This window comes from Leptonychotes weddellii, chromosome 6 (genome assembly GCF_054177405.1).
Source record: "Leptonychotes weddellii isolate Sample4059 chromosome 6, ASM5417740v2, whole genome shotgun sequence".
Classification (NCBI taxonomy): domain Eukaryota; kingdom Metazoa; phylum Chordata; class Mammalia; order Carnivora; family Phocidae; genus Leptonychotes; species Leptonychotes weddellii.
In genome coordinates, this window is record NC_138374.1 from 52,634,179 (window position 1) to 52,652,587 (window position 18,409).

At 35.7% G+C, this 18,409-nt stretch overlaps 1 protein-coding gene across 2 annotated transcripts in view; it reads left to right on the forward strand.

Moving 5' to 3' along the window:
- Positions 1 to 18,409, forward strand: part of CTNNA3 (catenin alpha 3) — a 1,573,809-nt gene that overhangs the window by 159,817 nt on the left and 1,395,583 nt on the right. For both annotated transcript variants that reach the window (XM_081824173.1, XM_081824174.1), the window contains one exon: positions 10,198 to 10,364. In XM_081824173.1, the coding sequence (XP_081680299.1) occupies positions 10,198 to 10,364 (167 nt within the window). The remainder of the gene's footprint in view (positions 1 to 10,197; positions 10,365 to 18,409) is intronic.

The following is an 18,409-nucleotide window of genomic DNA, read 5'->3' on the forward strand; positions in this document are numbered from 1 at the left end:
GGCAGACCCTTAACGACTGAGCCACCCAGGCGCCCCGGCTGTTTCCCAATTAAAAACAAATAAAACCAAACCCCTAGTGCCCAGTCTTAGCCTGGGAACTCCATTATACTGGAGTATGGTATTATATATTGAATCAATTAATACACATTACTGCATGTTACATGGTATGGTATATTAAAACACAGAAGGGTAGCCAGACACATATACTAGAAATCTTAATTGAATAATAAATATAATGTTCATTATAAAAGTTGGAGGAAATTCGATCTTTCGTGTTTGCTCCTTTTCATTTTGGTTGTTCCCCTTTCTCCTCTGGATGTTTTGCTTATACAGCGTTTTCTTGGTTTTGAAGTTTATAATCAATACAATCAGTTTTAGAAAGTGTAGTTGTACTTTTGAATGTGGCAAAGGAACTTGCTATTTAAAAGAACCATGCAAGTATCTTTTATGAAGTGAAGAATATTTTGTAATGTGTCTATTTATAAAGCCAATAACTTTTCTTTTTTTACTTCTGGAGTTTATTTATATGATCATATAAACTTTTTGTATATCAGATTTTTGTATATTCAGATGTTTTCACATATTACACTTACATATGTACAAGATATACCTGTATATATCTTTATATATACTTCAGTACACTATTCAAGCAGGCATTTCATAACTCATTTTGTTTTTGAAGATTAAAAACCTGAACCAAGTTCTTGGGGTATTTTCAAGAGCTTTAGCAAGTTGCTTTTATGAAGTGGGATTTCTTGAAGGAAAGATATAGTTCTTTATTTGTATGTATTTTAAAAGTGAAATTTCCTATTCATTAAACTTCAGAGTAAAAGGATTAAAAGAAAGATTGGGAATGATATTTCTAAAGAATAGACTCCTCATGTGTAGACTTTATAACATATGTAAAGTAATAGGGATTTGTACTTTTTTTCTATTAGGAAAATAGCCAATTTTTTCCTGATACAAGACAATTTGACAGTGAAATGGCTAAATTATATAAACCAGCTATGTTTGATAATAAATAGCTGGAACATGTTGCTCTTACCTTGAACATTTCTCTGTGCGTCTTCTGACACCTCAGGCTAAGGTGGGTCCTTCTCTATGCCTCTTAGTACTTTGTACAGGTCTCTGCTTGAGCCCTGCTTAGATTGTATCAGTGTTTGTTAGCTCTCATTTGTGAAATTACTGGGCTGCAAAATTGCATTGCATCAATCTCTATATCTTGGATGCCTAGGATGGAGCTGTATTATATAGGGAACAACATATGTTTCTTAAGGAAAGTTGAATAATGTTCATTTACATATTTAGTGTACAGATAGTTTGCCTCTTTGGGTAGGTTTATTCCAGGTATCCTGTGGGCTTGGTGTAATTGTAAATGGGATCAATTCCTTGATTTCCCTTTCTGCTGCTTCATTAATGGTGTATAGTAATGCAACAGATTTCTGTACGTTAATTTTGTATTCTGCAACTTTGCTGAATTCATGTATCTGTTCTAGAAGTTTTTTGGTGGAGTCTTTCAGGTTTTCTATATGGAGTATCATGTTGTCCGTGAAGAGTGAAAGTTTGACTTCTTCCTTGCCAATTTGGATGCCTTTATTTCTTTTTGTTGTCTGATTGCTGAGCCTAGGACTTCCAGTACTATGTTAAACATCAGTGGTGATAGTGGGCATCCCTGTCATGTTCCTGGCCTTAGGGGAAAAGCTCTGTTTTTCCCCATTGAGGATGGTATTATCTGTGGGTCTTTTTTTTTAAAGATTTTTATTTATTTATTTGACAGAGAGAGACACAGTGAGAGAGGGAACACAAGCAGGGGGAGTGGGAGAGGGAGAAGCAGACCTGTGGGTCTTTCATATATGTCCTTTATGATGCTGAGGTATGTTCCTTCTATCCCTACTTTCTTGAGGGGTTTTATCAAGAAAGGATGCTGTATTTTGTCAAATGCTTTTTCTGTATCTATTGAGAGGATCATATGGTTCTTATACTTTCTTTTATTAATGTGGTATTATTGCGTTGATTGATTTGTAAATACTGAACCACTCCTGCAGGCCTGGAATAAATACCACTTGACTGTGGTGAATAATCCTTTTAATGTACTGTTGGATTAGATTTGCTAGTATTTTGTTGAGAATTTTTGGATCTATGTTCATCATGGATATTGGTCTGTAATTCTCCTATTTAGTGGGGTCTTTGGTTTTAGAATCAAGGTAGTGCTGGCCTCATAGAATGAGTGTGGAAGTTTTCCTTCCATTTCTATTTTTTGGAAAATCTTCAAAAGAATAGGTATTAATTCTTCTTCAGTGTTTGGTAGAATTCCCCTGGGAAGACATATGGTCCTGGACTTTTGTTTGTTAGGAGATGACTGATGCAATGTCTTTGCTAGTTATGGATCTATTCAAATTTTGTTTCTTCCTGCTTCAGTTTTGGTAGTTTATATGTTTCCAGGAATGCGTTTCTTCCAGATTGCCCAATTTGTTGGCATATAATATTCTCTTATAATTGTTTGTATTTCTGTGGTGTTGGTTGTGATCTCTCCTCTTTCATTTATGATTTTATTTATTTGGGTCCTTTCTCTTTTCTCTTTGATAAGTCCGGTAAGGGGCTTATCAATTTTGTTAATTCTTTCAAAGAACCAGCTCCTAGTTTCATTGATCTGTTCTACTGTTCTTTTGGTTTCTATTTCATTGATTTCTGCTCTCATCTTTACTATTTCTCTTCTCCTGCTGGGTTTAGGCTTTATTTGCTGTTCTTTCTCCAGCTCCTCTAGGTGTAGGGTTAGGTTGTGTATTTGAGACCTTTCTTGTTCCTTCAGAAAGGCTTGTATTGCTATATACTTTCCTCTTAGGACTGCTTTTGCTGCATCCCAAAGATTTTGAACAGTTGTGTTTTCATTTTCATTTGCTTCCATGTGTTGTCTTTATTTCTTTTTTAATTTCTTGGTTAACCCATTCATTCCTTAATAGGATGTTCATTAATCTCCATTTATTTGTGGTTTTCCAAATTTTTTCTTGTGGTTTTCCAAATTTTTTCTTGTGGTTGACGTCACGTTTCATAGCATTGTGGTCTGAAAATATAAATGGTATGATCTCAATCTTTTTATACTTGTTGAGGGCTGATTTGTGACCCAGTGTGTGATCTATTCTGGGGAATGATCCACATGCACTCAAAAAGAATGTGTATTCAGCTGCTTTAGGATGAAATGCTCTGTTAAGTCCATCTGGTCCAGTGTATCATTCAAAGCCATTGTTTCCTTATTGATCTGCTCAGATGATCTGTCCGTTGTTGTAAGTGGGGTGTTGCAGTCCCTTACTATTACTGTATTATTATCAATGAGTGTCTTTATGGTAGTTATTAATTGATTTATATATTTGGGTCCTCCCGATTTGGGCCATAAATATTTATAATTGTTAGATCTTTTTGTTGGGTAAACCCTTTTATTATGATATACTGCCTTTCTTCATCTCTTATTAGTCTTTGGTTTAAAGTCTAGTTTGTCTTATATAAGTACAGCTACTTAGGCTTTCTTCTTTTTTTAAGCAGCTGGAATTTATTTATTTATTATATATATATTTTCTTATTAACATATAATGTATTTGTTTCGGGGGTGCAGGTCTATGATTCATCAGTTTTACACAATACACAGCACTCACCACAACACACACCCTCCCCAATGTCCATCAACTCAGGCTTTCTTTTGATGTCCATTAGCATGATCGATGGTTCTTCACCCCCTCCCTTTCAATCTGGAGGTGTCTTTGGGTCTAAAATGCATCTCTTATAAGTAGCATATTGATGGGTCTTGTTTTTTTATCCATTCTGATACCCTGTGTCTTTTGATTGGAGCACTTAGTCCATTTACACTCAGAATAATTTTTGATAGACATGATTTTAGTGCTATTGTACTACCTGTAAATTTGCTGTTCTATAGATTATATCTGTTCCTTTCCAGTTTTTGTTGCTTTTGGTCTCTCTTTCCCATTCATAAGGTCCCCCCTAATATTTCTTGCAGAGCTAGTTTGGTGTTCATAAACTCCTTTAGTTTTTGCTTGTTTTGGAACTCTTTATCACTCCTTCTATTCTTTTTTTTAAATAACAATTTATGTTTTTAAAGATTTTACTTATTAGAGAGAGAGAGAGTGCGCGTGCATGCACGTGAGGGGAGGGGCAGAGGAAGAGGGAGAAGCAGACTCCCCATGAGCAAGGAGCCCCATGTGGGGCTCAATCCTAGGACCCTGAGATCATGACCTGAGCCAAAGTCAGATGCTTAACTGACTGATCTACCCAGGCACCCCTCTCTCCTCCTATTCTGAATGACAGCCTTGTTGGATATAGTATTCTTGCCTCCATATTTTTTCCCATTTAGCATGTTGAATATACCATGTTACTCTCTTCTGACTTGCCAAATTTCTGTGGACAGGTCTGCTGCTAACCTTAGGTTTCTACCCTTGTAGGTTAAGGACCTTTTGTCCCTAGCTGCTTTCATAATTCTCTCTTTATCTTTGTATTTTGCAAATTTCACTGTGATATGTCTTTGTGTTGACCTGTGTTTGTTGATTTTGAGGGGAGTTCTCTGTGTCTCTTGGACTTGAATGCCTGTTTCCTTCCCCAGATTAGGGAAATTCTCAGTTACAATTTGTTCAAATATACCTTCTGTCGCTTTTTCCTACTCTTCTTCTTCTGGGACTCCTATGATATGGATATTATTGTGCTTTGTGGAATCAATGAGTTCCCTAAGTCTCTATTTGTGATCTAATAGTTTTCTTTCTTCCTTTTCCCCTTCATTATTTTCTATAATTTTATCTTCTATAGCACCTATTCATTCCTCTGTTTCTTCCATCCTCATTGTGATTATATCCGGGTGGTTTTGCATCTCAGTTATAGCACTTTTTATTTCAGCCTGACTAGTTTTTAAGTATTTTATCTCTGCAGCCGGGGTATTTCTGGTGTCTCCTATACTTCTTTTTAGCCAAGCTAGTATTCTTATGACTGTTGTTCTAAATTCTTATTCAGATATGTTGCTTATATCTGTTTTGAGCAAATCCCTGGTTGTTATTTCTTGATCTTTCTTTTGGGGAGAATTACTCCATCTTGTCATTATGTCTAGGTTTATCTCTCTTGTACAAACCCTACTTGTTGCTCTTGCTCTTGCTCTCTCCCTCTCTCTTTGACTTCTCTCTGCACAAAGGGATCCCTCCTCTCTGTGGCACCGTGGCTTTTCTCTTCCCCAGTTCACGTCTCTTGAACCTCGCATCTGCTACTTTCTCTTCCACCAATTGTGCAGATTGTTTTCTTAGCCCTCATATTGATTTCCTAGTTGTTCAAAATGATTTGATGTTGCTCTAGCTGTGTTCAAGGGCTGAGGGAAGCCTAGGGTCCCCTTACTTCTCTGCATCTTATCTCCTCCCCTCCACCTCTTCCGTATCCATTCATCAGTCCATGGACGTTTGGGTTCTTTCCATAATTTGGCTATTGTTGATAATGCTGCTATAAACATCGAGGTGCATGTATTTCTTTGAATTAGTATTTTTGTATCCTTTGGGTAAATACCTAGTAGTGCTATTGTTGGATCATGGGGTAGTTCTATTTTTAACTTTGAGGAACCTCCATACTATTTTCCAGAGTGATTGCACTCCCACCAACATTCCCACTAGCAGTGTAAGAGGATTCCACTTTCTCTGCATCCTCGCCAACATCTGTTATTTCTTGTGTTGTTTTAGCCAATTCTGACTGGTGTGACTCTCATTAGTCTTTTGATTTAGAGTTGAAGATAGGCTGGTCTAAAGAGGGAAGTACAGTCCTACATCAAGAAGCAAGAAAAGTATCAAATACACAACCTGACATTAAACCTAAAGGAGCTAGAAAAGGAACAGCAAATAAAGCCTACAGCCAGCAGAAGAATGGAAATAATAAAGATTAGAGCAGAAATAAATGATATAGAAAAAAACCCCCAGTAGAACAGATCAATGAACCTAGGATTTGGTTCTTTGAAGGAATTAATAAAATTGATAAAACCATAGCCAGACTTATCAAAAAGAAAAGAGAAAGGACCCAAATAAATACAATTATGAATAAAAGAGGAGAGATCACAATCAACACTACAGAAATATAAACAATATAAGAGAAGATTATGAGCAACTATATGCCAACAAATTAGGCAATCTGGAAGAAATGGATAAAATCCTAGAAATATATAAACTACCAAAACCGAAACAGGAAGAAACAGAAAATTTGAATAGACCCATAACCAGCAAAGACGTTATATCAGTAATCAAAAATCTCCCAACAAACAAAAGTCCAGGGCCATATGGCAGCCCAGGGGAATTCTACCAAACATATAAAGAAGAGTTAATACCTATTCCTCTGAAACTGTTACCCAAAATAGAAATGGAAGGGAAACTTCCACACTTAAAAATTTACCTACTAGAAATTTCCTGAGAAATAACAGCTATTTGTTGACTGCTTTCCATATTCAGATATGGTGCTAAATATGTATTATGAATTATACCTCATTTAATCATCCTGGAAACACTGTGAGATAAGTAATATTTTTATCCCTTTTCTTTAGAGGAGGACACTGAAAGTATTTAAGCATCCAAGGTCTCAGAGCTAGAAGAGGCAAATAAGAATTTGATCTTAAGTGTCTGACTTAATAGTCTGACTTCCTAACTTGATATTGCTAAGAGAACTAAATATGATATATTGTTGAGACAGTCTCAGACCCTCTTCACAGGCTTTGTCCATTATAAGGAACACTATTCTTTGTTATATTTAATAAAAATAATTCATTTCATTTTTATTATGCTAAAGTTCATGAATAAATAAAAACTAAAATATTCATGGAGTAGAGTAGATAAGACAGGCCCTTTAATATATTGTTGGTGAGATGGCTGTGTTTTGGAGAATTTTTTGGCAATATGTATCAAAACTTAAAATTCATTTGCCTCTGGACTTAACAGTTCTTTTTTTTTTTAAAATATTTTATTTATTTGCTTGACAGAGAGACAGAACGCATAAGTAGGCAGAGCGGCTGGCAGAGGGAGAGGGAGAAGCAGGCTCTCACTGAGCAGGGAGCCTGCTGCGGGGCTCGATCCCAAGACCCTGGGATCATGACCTGAGCCGAAGGCAACTGCTTAACCGACTGAGCCACCCAGGCACCCCAGCAGTTCTACTTTTAAGAATTTATCCTCCAACTAAGTTTGTTCATGTATGCAAAGATATGTGTCATTCTTTGCAGTACTGTTTCAAATAGGAAAAATTTGGAAATGATCTATGTGTTTAATAGAGGCCTAGTAAAATAAATTATAGTAGATCAATAAGATGTAACTTTATTCAAGTATTAAAAAGAATTAAAAGAATGACAACAGCTAATCAAGTCTTTACTAAGCTCGTCTTATTTAATTTTCATAGGTATTGTTATTATTAGCTCCATTTACCAGGGAAAATATAAAGAAGTAAAGTGACTTGTCTGAGGTTGTAGGACAGATACTGAAGCAGAACAGCATCAGAACCCACATGGCTAATTACTGTGCATACTTTAATGTTTCCTGGTCATTTATATGCCAATGTGAAAAGAAAATAAGTTGATAAGTGAAGAAACAAATTGTAGAAAGTTTTTATAGTATGATAATATTTGTGAAAAGGATCTATACCTATATCTACTGTATGTTCCATTTATAACATAGGAAGTGTCTCTTTTCTTATGACAGAAAATCTTTCTTTATATATTAATATATATGAATATGTGAATATATTTATAAAATACATTAAAACATACATATAAATCTACATATATAAATTTATACATATAAACATAGGAGACCTGATTTGTGATCCAATATGTGATCTATTCTGGAGACTGTTCCATGTGCATTCAAGAAGAAAGTGTATTCTGTTGCTTTAGGATGGAATACCCTGAATATTTCTGTGACATCCATCTGGTCCAGTGTGTCATTCAAAGCCTTGTTTGCTTATTGATCTTCTGCTTAGATGATCTGTCCATTGAAGTGAGTGGGGTGTTAAAATCCCTGATTATTATTGTATTATTATTGATCTGTTTATTTAATTTTGTTATTAATTGGTTTATATAATTGGCTGTTCCCATGTTAGGGGCAGAAATATTTACAGTTGTTAGATCTTCTTGTTGGACAGACCCTTTAATTGTGATATAGTGTCCTTCCTCTCCTTCCTCATCTCTTATTATGGTCTTTGGTTTAAAATCTAATTTGTCTGATACAAGAGTTGCCACCCCAGCTTTCTTTTGATGTCCATTAGCATGATAAATGGTTTTCCACCCCCTCACTTTAAATTTGGGGGTATATTTGGGTCTAAAATGAGTCTCTTCCAGGAAGCATATCGATGGGTCTTGCTTTTTCATCCAGTCTGATAGCCTGTGTCTTTTGATTGGGGCATTTAGCCCATTTACATTCAGAGTAATTATTAAAAGATATGAATTTAGTGCCTTTGTATTACCATAAAGTCACTGTTTTTGTATGTTGTCTCTGTTCCTTTCCAGTCTATGTTACTTTTGGGCTCTCCCTTCACTTAAAGGATCCCCTTTAGTATTTCTTGCAGGGCTGATTTAGTGATCACAAATTCTTTTGGTTTCTGTTTGTCCTGGAAGCTTTTTATCTCTCCTATTTTGAATGACATCCTAGCTGGATGAAATAATCTTGGCTGCATATTTTTCTCATTTAGCACCCTGAATTTATCATGCCAGTCCTTTCTGGCCTGCCCAGTCTGTAGATAGGTCTACTGCCAGTCTAATGATTCTACGCTTGCAGGTTAAGGACTTCTTGTCCCAAGCTACTTTCAGGATTTTCTTTGTCTCTGAGATTTGCAAGTTTCACTATTAAATGTCGGGGTGTTGACCTATTTTTATTGATTTTGAGGTGGGCTCTCTGTGGCTCCTTGACTTGATTGTCTGTTTCCTTCCCCAGCTTAGGAAAGTTCTCTGTTATAATTTGCTCCAATATACCTTCTGCCCCCCCTCCTCTTTTTCTGGGATCCCAATTGTTCTAATATTGTTTTGCTTTATGGTATCAGTTATCTCTTCAATTCTCCCCTCGTGATCTAGTAGTTGTTTAGCTCTCTTTTTCTCAGCTTCTTTATTCTCCATCATTTGGTCTTCTATATCACTAATTTTCTCTTCTGCCTCATTTATTCTAGCAGTTAGAGCCTCCATTTTTGATTGCATCTCCTTAATAGCCTTTTTGATTTCAGTTGTTTAGATTTTAGTTCTTTTATTTCTCCAGAAAGGGATTCTCTAGTGTCTTTTTAGTATTTTTTTCAACCCCAGCTAGTATCTTTATAATCATTATTCTGGAAATCTTATATCAAACTGATTAGGTCCCTGGCAGTCAGTACTGCCTCTTGTTCTCTTTTTTGAGCTGAGTTTTTCCATCTTGTCATTCTTTCAGAAAGTGGTTATATGTCTAGTGTGTCTTTTCTATTTGTAGAGTTGCAGGTATTCTTTTCTTAGACCTCTGGTTGAGTTCGCAGGTGTTCAGAATGGTTTGATAACTATCTAGCTGAATTCCTTGGACCAGAAGAAACTAAGGTCTCTCACTCCTCTGCCATCTTGGACTCCTTGAACTGTGAACTTTCAAAAATGAATGAGGACACATTGTTTTTATCATAAGATGTATTTTCAATGAAAAATCTTAAAAATTTTAGGCATATTTTTCTAACAGTTATGTACTATGATATATAATTTCTGTGACTAAGTTCATGATGTAGGTTATTATATTGACAGTTTAGGATAAATCTTCCTATGTTAAACTTTTATCAGAGAGTTCCTGTCCTGTTCTTTTCTAACACTGACTTGGAAAGTAACTCAATGAAGATTTACCTTATTTTTATAAACAAGATTGTTTCCAACTGAAGTTGTAGTAATGAAACTTTTACAACAAATGAGATTCAGCAAATGCAGAAGTTGACAGCAATTTTACTAGATGTTGCTAGTCAATTGAGCACAGTTCTCTTGCAGGAAAATGTTACCATGCTTCTTAAACTCCAGAGCATTTATTAAAAACAAGTGTCAATTTTAAACTTCATTGTTTATTAAGAGACAGTATTCTAGTGTCAACAGACACTATTTTAATATTATGCTTAGTCATGGAATGTACTTGGAATTAGGATGATAAATGCTTAAACCGGTATAGCTGAAACTTAAAGTATATTATTTTGGGTTGTGTTTTTCAGGTGAAGCTCTGAAAGTATCAGCTGAGAGATTTGCAGATGATCCCTGTTATCTCCCCAAAAGGGAGGCTGTGGTTCAAGCTGCCCGTGCCTTGTTGGCTGCAGTTACCAGACTCCTCATCCTCGCAGACATGATAGATGTCATGTGTCTCTTGCAGCACGTGTCAGCTGTAAGTAAAAGATGGCTTGTTTACCTTGGCATTGTTCTCACTTCTAATTCCATTTTCTGAAACTGGCATCAATCCTAGTGCATGCAGCCTCACCCTCATTTCTTTTTTTTTTTTTTTTAAAGATTTTATTTGTTTATTTGAGAGAGAATGAGAGAGAGCACATGAGAGGGGTGAGGGTCAGAGGGAGAAGCAGACTCCCTGCCGAGCAGGGAGCCCGATGCGGGACTCGATCCCAGGACTCCAGGATCATGACCTGAGCCGAAGGCAGTCGCTTAACCAACTGAGCCACCCAGCCGCCCTCTTTATTCCATTTTAAGTTAATTTTTGTATGTGGTATAAAATAACAGTCCATTTCCATTCATTTACATGTGGATATCCTGTTTTCCCAGCACCATTTGTTGAAGGGAGTATCCTTTCTCAATTGTGCATTCTTGGCATCCTTGTCAAAATTATTTGATGGTGTAATTATGGATTTATTTCTGGGTTCTCTATTTTGTTCCATTGGTCTATAAATCTATTTTTAATCCCAGGACCATACTGTTTTGAATACTGCAGGTTTGTAATATATTTTGAAATCAGGAAATGCAATGCTTTGTCATTCTTGGAATTCATTTGGCTATACATAGTTTTGTGTGGTTCCACATGAATTGTAGAATTATTTTTTTAATTTGTTTTTTAAAAATTCCATTGGGATTTTAACAGAAATTGCATTGAATCTGTAGATGGGGTATTAAAGACATTTTAACAATATTAATTCTTTCAATCCATGAACACCAGATGCCCTTCCATTTGTATCTTCTTTAATTTCTTTCATCAATGTTTTGTAGTTCTCAGTATTATAAGTCTTTCATCTTCTTAGTTTATTCCCAAGTATTTCTTTCCTTCTGGTGTCACTGTAAATGGGATTGTTTTCCTAATTCCTTTTCAGATAATTCACTGTAAATGTAAAAAATGCAACTGATTTTTGTATGCTGGTTTTGTATCCTACAATTTTACTGAATTCATTCATTAGTTCTAACAGTTTTTTTGGCGGAATCAGGTATTCTATACATAATATCATGTCATCTGCAAATAGGAACAGTTTTATTTCTTCCCCTACAATTTGGATGCCTTTTATTTCTCTTTCTTGACTAACTGCTCTAGCTAGGACTTCCAGTACTATGTTGACTAGACCAACATAGTTGGTGAAAGTTGGCATCCTTGTGTTCCTGATCTTAGAGAAAAAGATTTCAACTTCTCACTGTTAAGTACAATGTTAGCTATGTGCTTGTCATATACGGCCTTTATTATGTTGAGGTACTTTCCTTCTACTTCTAGTTTGTTGAGAATTTTCATCATGAAAGGATGTTGAATTTTTTAACTGCCTTTTTGCATTAAAATGGGCATGTGATTATTATCCTTTATATGTTAATGTAGTATATCACACTGACTGATTTTCACGTGTTCAATCATCCTTTCACCCCAGGTAAAGCCTAGTTGGTTATAATGTACAATCCTTTCAAGACACTGTTAAATTCAGTTTGTTAGTATTTTATTGAGGATTTTGCATCTATATTCATCAGGGATATTCACCTGTAAGTTTCTCTTATGGTGTCCATATCTGGCTTTGGTATCAGAGTTCTGCTGGTCTCATAAAATGGGTTTGAAAGTGCTCCTTCCTCCTCAATATTCTGGAATAGTTTGAGAAGAACTCTCATTAATTCTTCTTTAAATGTTTTGTAGAGGGGCACCTGGGCGGCTCAGTCGGTTAAGCTTCTGCCTTCAGCTCAGGTCATGATCCTGGGGTCCCGGGATAGAGCCCCACATTGGGCTCCTTGCTCAGTGAGAAGTCTGCTTCTCCCTCTGCTCCAACCCCCTCTTATGCTCTCTCTCGCTCTCTCGCTCACTCTCTCTCAAAATAAGTAAATAAAAAATCTTTTAAAAAATAAATGTTTTATAGAGTTCAACAGTGAAACCATCTGGTCCTGAGCTTCTAATTCTTAGGACAGTTTTGATAATGATTCAATTTCCATATAGTTATTAGTTTCTTTAGAGTTCCTATTCATGATTTAGTGTATGATTCTAGGAATTTATACATTTCTTCTAGGTTATCTAATTTGTTGGTTTATAATTATTCATAGGAATCTCTTATGATCCTTTTTATTTTTATGGCATCAGTAGTAATGTCCCCTCTTTCATTTCTGATTTTATTTATTTGTCTTCTCTCTTTTATTCTTAGTCCAACTAAGGATTTGTCAATTATTTCTAAAGATTTTATTTTTAAGTGATCTCTACACCCAACATGGGACTTGAACTCACAACCTGAGATCAAGTGTCACATGTTCTCCTGACTGAGCCAGCCAGGCACCCCATGGATTTGTCAATTTTTTAACTGAGGTATAATTGACATATAATAGTGTATTAGTTTCAGGTATGCAACATAATGGTTCAATATTTGTACATTTTGTGAAATGATCACCACAATAAGCCTATTAACATCTATCACCTTACATGGTCACAGAATTTTTTTGTGTGATGAGAACTTTAAGATCTACTCTCTTAGCAACTTCCAAATATGCAATGCAGTATTATTAACTATAGAAAATATACTGTACATTATATCTCCATGACTTATTTATTTTGTAACTGGAAGTCTGTACCTTTTGATTCCCTTCACCCATTTCTTCTACCCCTACTCCTGTCTCTGGCAACCACTACTCTGTTCTCTGTATCTATGAGCTTGGTTTTTCTTTTTGTTTTTTCTGTTTTTTAGTTATTGTTTTGCTTTTTTAGATTGCACATGTGAAATTAGATGGTATTTGTCTTTCTCTGCCTGACTTGTTTTACTTACCATAATGCCCTTGAAGTCCATCCATGTTGTCACAAATGACAAAATTTCCTTTTTTTTAATGGCTGAATAATATCCAGTTGTATATTTAAACCAAACTTTCTTTGTCCATTCATTGGTTGATGGACATTTAGGTTGTTCTGTATCTTGGCTATTATAAATAATGCTGCAGTGAAAATACTGGTACACTATTCTTGGTTGGCAGGATTTTTTTCTTTCAGCACTTTGAACATATTATCTCATTCTTTTCTGGCCTACATGATTTCTGCTGCTTATAGGAGTCCCCTTGCATGTGACAAGTCACTTTCCTCTTGTTTTTCACTCTCTTTTTATCTCTGACTTTCGACAATTTGATAATAATGAGTCTTGATGTAGATTTCTTTGGATTCTTTTTCAGGGGTGTTTCCACCTATTTGGGGTATTTTCAGTCATTTTTTCTTTGAATAAACATTCTGGTCCTTTTTACCTCTTCTCCTTCTGGGACTCCCATAAATGCACACATTAATCTGTTTAATGGTATCCCATAAATCCTTTAAACTGTCTTGTTCATTTCTGTTTCTTTTGCTCCTCTGACTGAATTATTTCCAATGACTGGTCTTCAAGTTTGCTGAACCCTTTTTTTCTTATCCTTTTTTTTTGCCTTATCTAGTCTGCTATTAAACCTCTCTAGTGAAATTTTCAATTCAGTCATTGTGTTCTTTAGCTCCATGATTTCTGTTTGGTACTTTTTATATTTTCTATCTCTACTGAAATTCTCACTTTGTTCATGCATTGTATTCTTGACCCCAGTGAGCATCCTTATGACTGTTATTTTGAATTCTCTATCAGGTAAATCATGTAACTCTGTTTCATTAGGATCAGTTTCTGGAGATTCACCTTACTTTGTTTAGAACAACAATGCCTGATTCTTCACTTTGCTTGATTCTCTGTGTTGGTGTCTGCATATTACACAAAGTAGGCACCTTTCCTAGTCTTCATTGACTGGCCTCATACAGGAGAAGACCCCCAACAATAGGCCTGGCCTCTACCAACTCTCTCCTTCCCTAGGGGGAAGAAGGCTGCTATGGTTCTGGTCTGCTTGATGTGTGCTGAACCATGGAAGTGTGAAATGGGCTGTGGCATCTACCTGTCTAAACCTCCCTCTCCTAGATTATGCTAGATCCAGCAGAGCTCCAAGACTAGCAAGATGGAAGCCAGTCCTCAGAGGGTCTCCCTCAGAAAAGTTGGAGTGCTGAACCATGAACCAACCCCTTCCCTCCACTTGAAGAAGCTGGAGCTAAGGTTTCTTCCTGATTGTATGGTGCTCTGCCAGGGGCAGGGACTCCAGTGAGATGTCCCAAATCTCCTTACTGAGGCAAGAACTGAATACAAACTTAATGATTCTTCATTTGGTTGAGTTTTCAACCGAATCACAAGGTCCCAAAGATTTGAGATCAAAGGTTTGAGTTGACACTATAAACCATTCCCCAAGAGATGTCATACAAACCTATTGATCCCTCTAATGTTTATTTCTTTTTTTATTGAAGTATAATTAATATACAGTGTTATATTAGTTTCAGATATATAATACAATGATTCAGCAATTCTATTTATTTCTCAGTGCTCATCAAGATAAGTACACTCTTAATTTCCTTCCCCTATTTCACCCATCCCCTCACCCAATGCCCCTCTGGCAATGAACAGTTTGTTCTCTGTAGTGAAGTCTGATTTTTTTGTCTCTTGTTTGTTCATTTGTTTTGTTTTTAAATCCTGCATAGAGTGAAATCATATGGTATTTGTCTTTCTCTGACTGACTTACTTCACTTAGCATTATACCCTCTAGGTCCATCCATGTCATTGCAAATGGCAAGAGTTCATTCTTTTTTTATGGCTGAGTAATATTCTATCAAGTATGTGTACACACATACACACACACACTACATCTTCTTTATCCATTCATCTGTCAATGGACACTTGGGTTGCTTTCATATCTTGGCCATTATAAATAGTGCTGCAATAAACATAGGGGTGCATGTATCTTTTTGAATTAGTACTTTTGTTTTCTTTGGGTAAATTCCCAGTGGTGGAACTACTGGATCATATAGTATTCTATTTTTAATTTTTTGAAGAGCCTCCATCCTGTTCTCCACAGTGGCTGCACCAATTTGCATTTCCACTAACAGTCCACGAGTTCATTTTCACCACACCCTCACCAACACTTGTTATTTCCTGTGGTTCTGGTTTTAGACATTATGAAAGGTGTAAAGTGATATCCTATTATGGTTTTGTTTGACATCTGCCCTAGAAGCATTTTTCTAGATAATATGTCTCCTCAAGCAAGGGATACAAAAGCAATATTAAACTACTGGGACTACTGTCTCAAATAAATAAATAAAATCTTAAAAAAAAATGGAATAAAGAACTAAATGTAAGATGTAAAATTGTAAAATTCTTAGAAGAAAACATAGGGGAACACTTCATAATATTGGTCTTAGAAATGACTTCATGGATGACATCAAAAGGCAACAAAACCTAAAATAAACAAATGGAACTACAGCAAACTAAAAAGCTGTGGCATAGGAAAGGAAAAAATCAACATAGTGAAAAGGCAGTCTGTGGGGTAGGAGGAAATATTTGCAAACCATATATCCAATAAGGGGTTAATATCTAAAAAAATAAAAGGAACTCTACAACTCACTATAAAAAACTCTAAAAACCCTATTAAGAAATGGGCTAAGGACTTGAACATATATTTCTCCAAAGACTTACAAATGGCCAACAGGTATATGAGAAAATGCTCAATGTCAATATCATCAGGGAAATGAAAATCAAAATCACAATGGGATATTACTTCACACCTGTCAGCAAAATTATTATAAAAAATAAAAAGGTAACAAGTGTTAGTGAAGATGTGGAGAAATTGGAACAATTGTACACTGTTAATGGGAATGCAAAATGGTGTAGCCACTGTGGAAAACAGTATGGAGGTTCCTCAAAAAATTAAACATACAAATACTTTATGATCCGGCAATCCATTTTCTAAGTATTTATCTAAAAGAATTGAGATCAGGATCTCAGAGATATTAACATTCCCATGTTCATTGCAGCACTCTTCACTATAGTCAAGATGTGGAAAAAATCTAAATATTCATCAACAAATGAATGGATAAAGAAAATGTGGTATATGTACAATGAAATACTATTCAGTCTTAAAGAAGGAAATTCTATGATATGCAACATGGATGAAGACATTATGCTAAATAAAATAAGCCAGTAACAGAAAGACAAATACTGTATTCTCCCACTTGTATGAGGTACCTAAAACAGTTAAAATCATAGATTCAAAGATTGGATTGGTGGTTGCTAGGGGATATGGGGTGAAAATGGGGAATTAGTAATCAATGGGCATAAAGTTTCAGTTAAGCAAGTTTTATTCAAACTAGAGTTCTCATGTAGAACATTATATCTAGGGGCGCCTGCATGGCTCAGTTGGTTGGGCGACTGCCTTCAGCTCAGGTCATGATCCCAGGGTCATGGGATCGAGTCCTGCATCGGGCTCCTGCTCAGCGGGGAGCCTGCTCCTCCCTCTGCTGTTCTCTCTCTCTGTCAAATAAATAAATAAAATCTTAAAAAAAAAAACATTATACCTATAGTCAACAATGATGTATACCTAAAAATTTTTAGGAGGGTTGATCTCATGTTGTGTTGTCACAATAAAATAAAATTTAAAAAAGATAAAATAAATTTTGCAACAATATTAAAGAAAAAAGTCTAAATTATCTATTTCTTACAGGAAATGCCTTGCACTGAGATGATGCTCAGTAAAGAGTTTCTTTTTACTGAGGTATAATTGAACATATAACATTATATTAGTTTCAGGTGTACAACATAATGATTCAGTATTTGTACATATTGTGAAATGATCACCACAAGTCTACTTAACATCTTGTCACCATACATAGTTACAATTTTTTTCTTATAACAGGAGTTTTTAAGTTCTTTTCTCTTAGCAACTTTGAAATATGCAGTGCAGTATTATTAGCTATAGTCACCGTGTTCTACATTACCTCTCCATGATTTATTTATTTTATACCTGGAAGTTTATACTTTTTGATCCCCATCACCCATTTCACCCCACCCCCCAACCCCTGCATCTGGAAACCACCAATCTGTTCTCTGTATCTATGAGCTCAGGTGTTTGTTAGTTTTAGGTGTCACATGTAAGTGATATCATATAGTATTTGTCTTTTTGTCTTTCAGTAAACAATTGCTGAATGACTGTTTTTGTTCATTCATTGCTGAAAGATGTAATGAGTTTAATGACAATGATCTTTTACAATTTATGGAACTTTAAAATTTACAAAGCAGTAATCTGTAAAGCTGGATTATAAATTTTATTAGGGCAAGAACTTTTCCTTTTTTATTTTTCTCCATTTCCTGTATGTCTGGCATGTTGCCAGGCCCATGATAAATATTTGTCAGTTGAATGTCTTTTAGTTTTCCTCAGCTGATTTCACAACAACCTTATAAAGTAGGCAAGCAAGGACAATTTCTCCCATTTTACAGATAACAATAAAAAATTGAAGTAGCAGTGACTTGTCCAAAGGTATGAAATTATTAAATGGCATAGTAAGGATTTGAATCCAGATTTCAAGACCAATGTGCTTTCAACTCCATAGGAGTATTTCTTTTTTTTTTTTTTTTTTTTTTAAAGATTTTATTTATTTTTCAACAGAGAGAGAGAGACAGCGAGAGAGGGAACACAAGCAGGGGGAGTGGGAGAGGGAGAAGCAGGCTTCCCGCAGAGCAGGGAGCCTGATGCGGGGCTCGATCCAGGGACTCCAGGATCATGACCCGAGCCGAAAGCAGTCGCTTAACCAACTGAGCCACCCAGGCGCCCCCATAGGAGTATTTCTAATTTAGACCTCAGCTCCAATTTTGTTCTCTGTTCTTTTTTTTAAAAACATTTTAAAATTTAAATTCAGTTAATTAACATAATGTATTATTGGTTTCAGAGGTACAGGCCTGTGATTCATCAGTCTTATATAATATCCAGTGCTCATTACATCTCATGCCCTCCTTAATGTCCATCACCCATTTACCCCATCCCTCCACACCCCTCCCCTCCAGCAACCCTTAGTTTGTTTCCTATGATTAAGAGTCTCTTATGGTTTGTTTCCCTCTCTGGTTTCATCTTTTATTTTTTCTTCTCTTCCCCTATGATCCTCTGTTTTGTTTA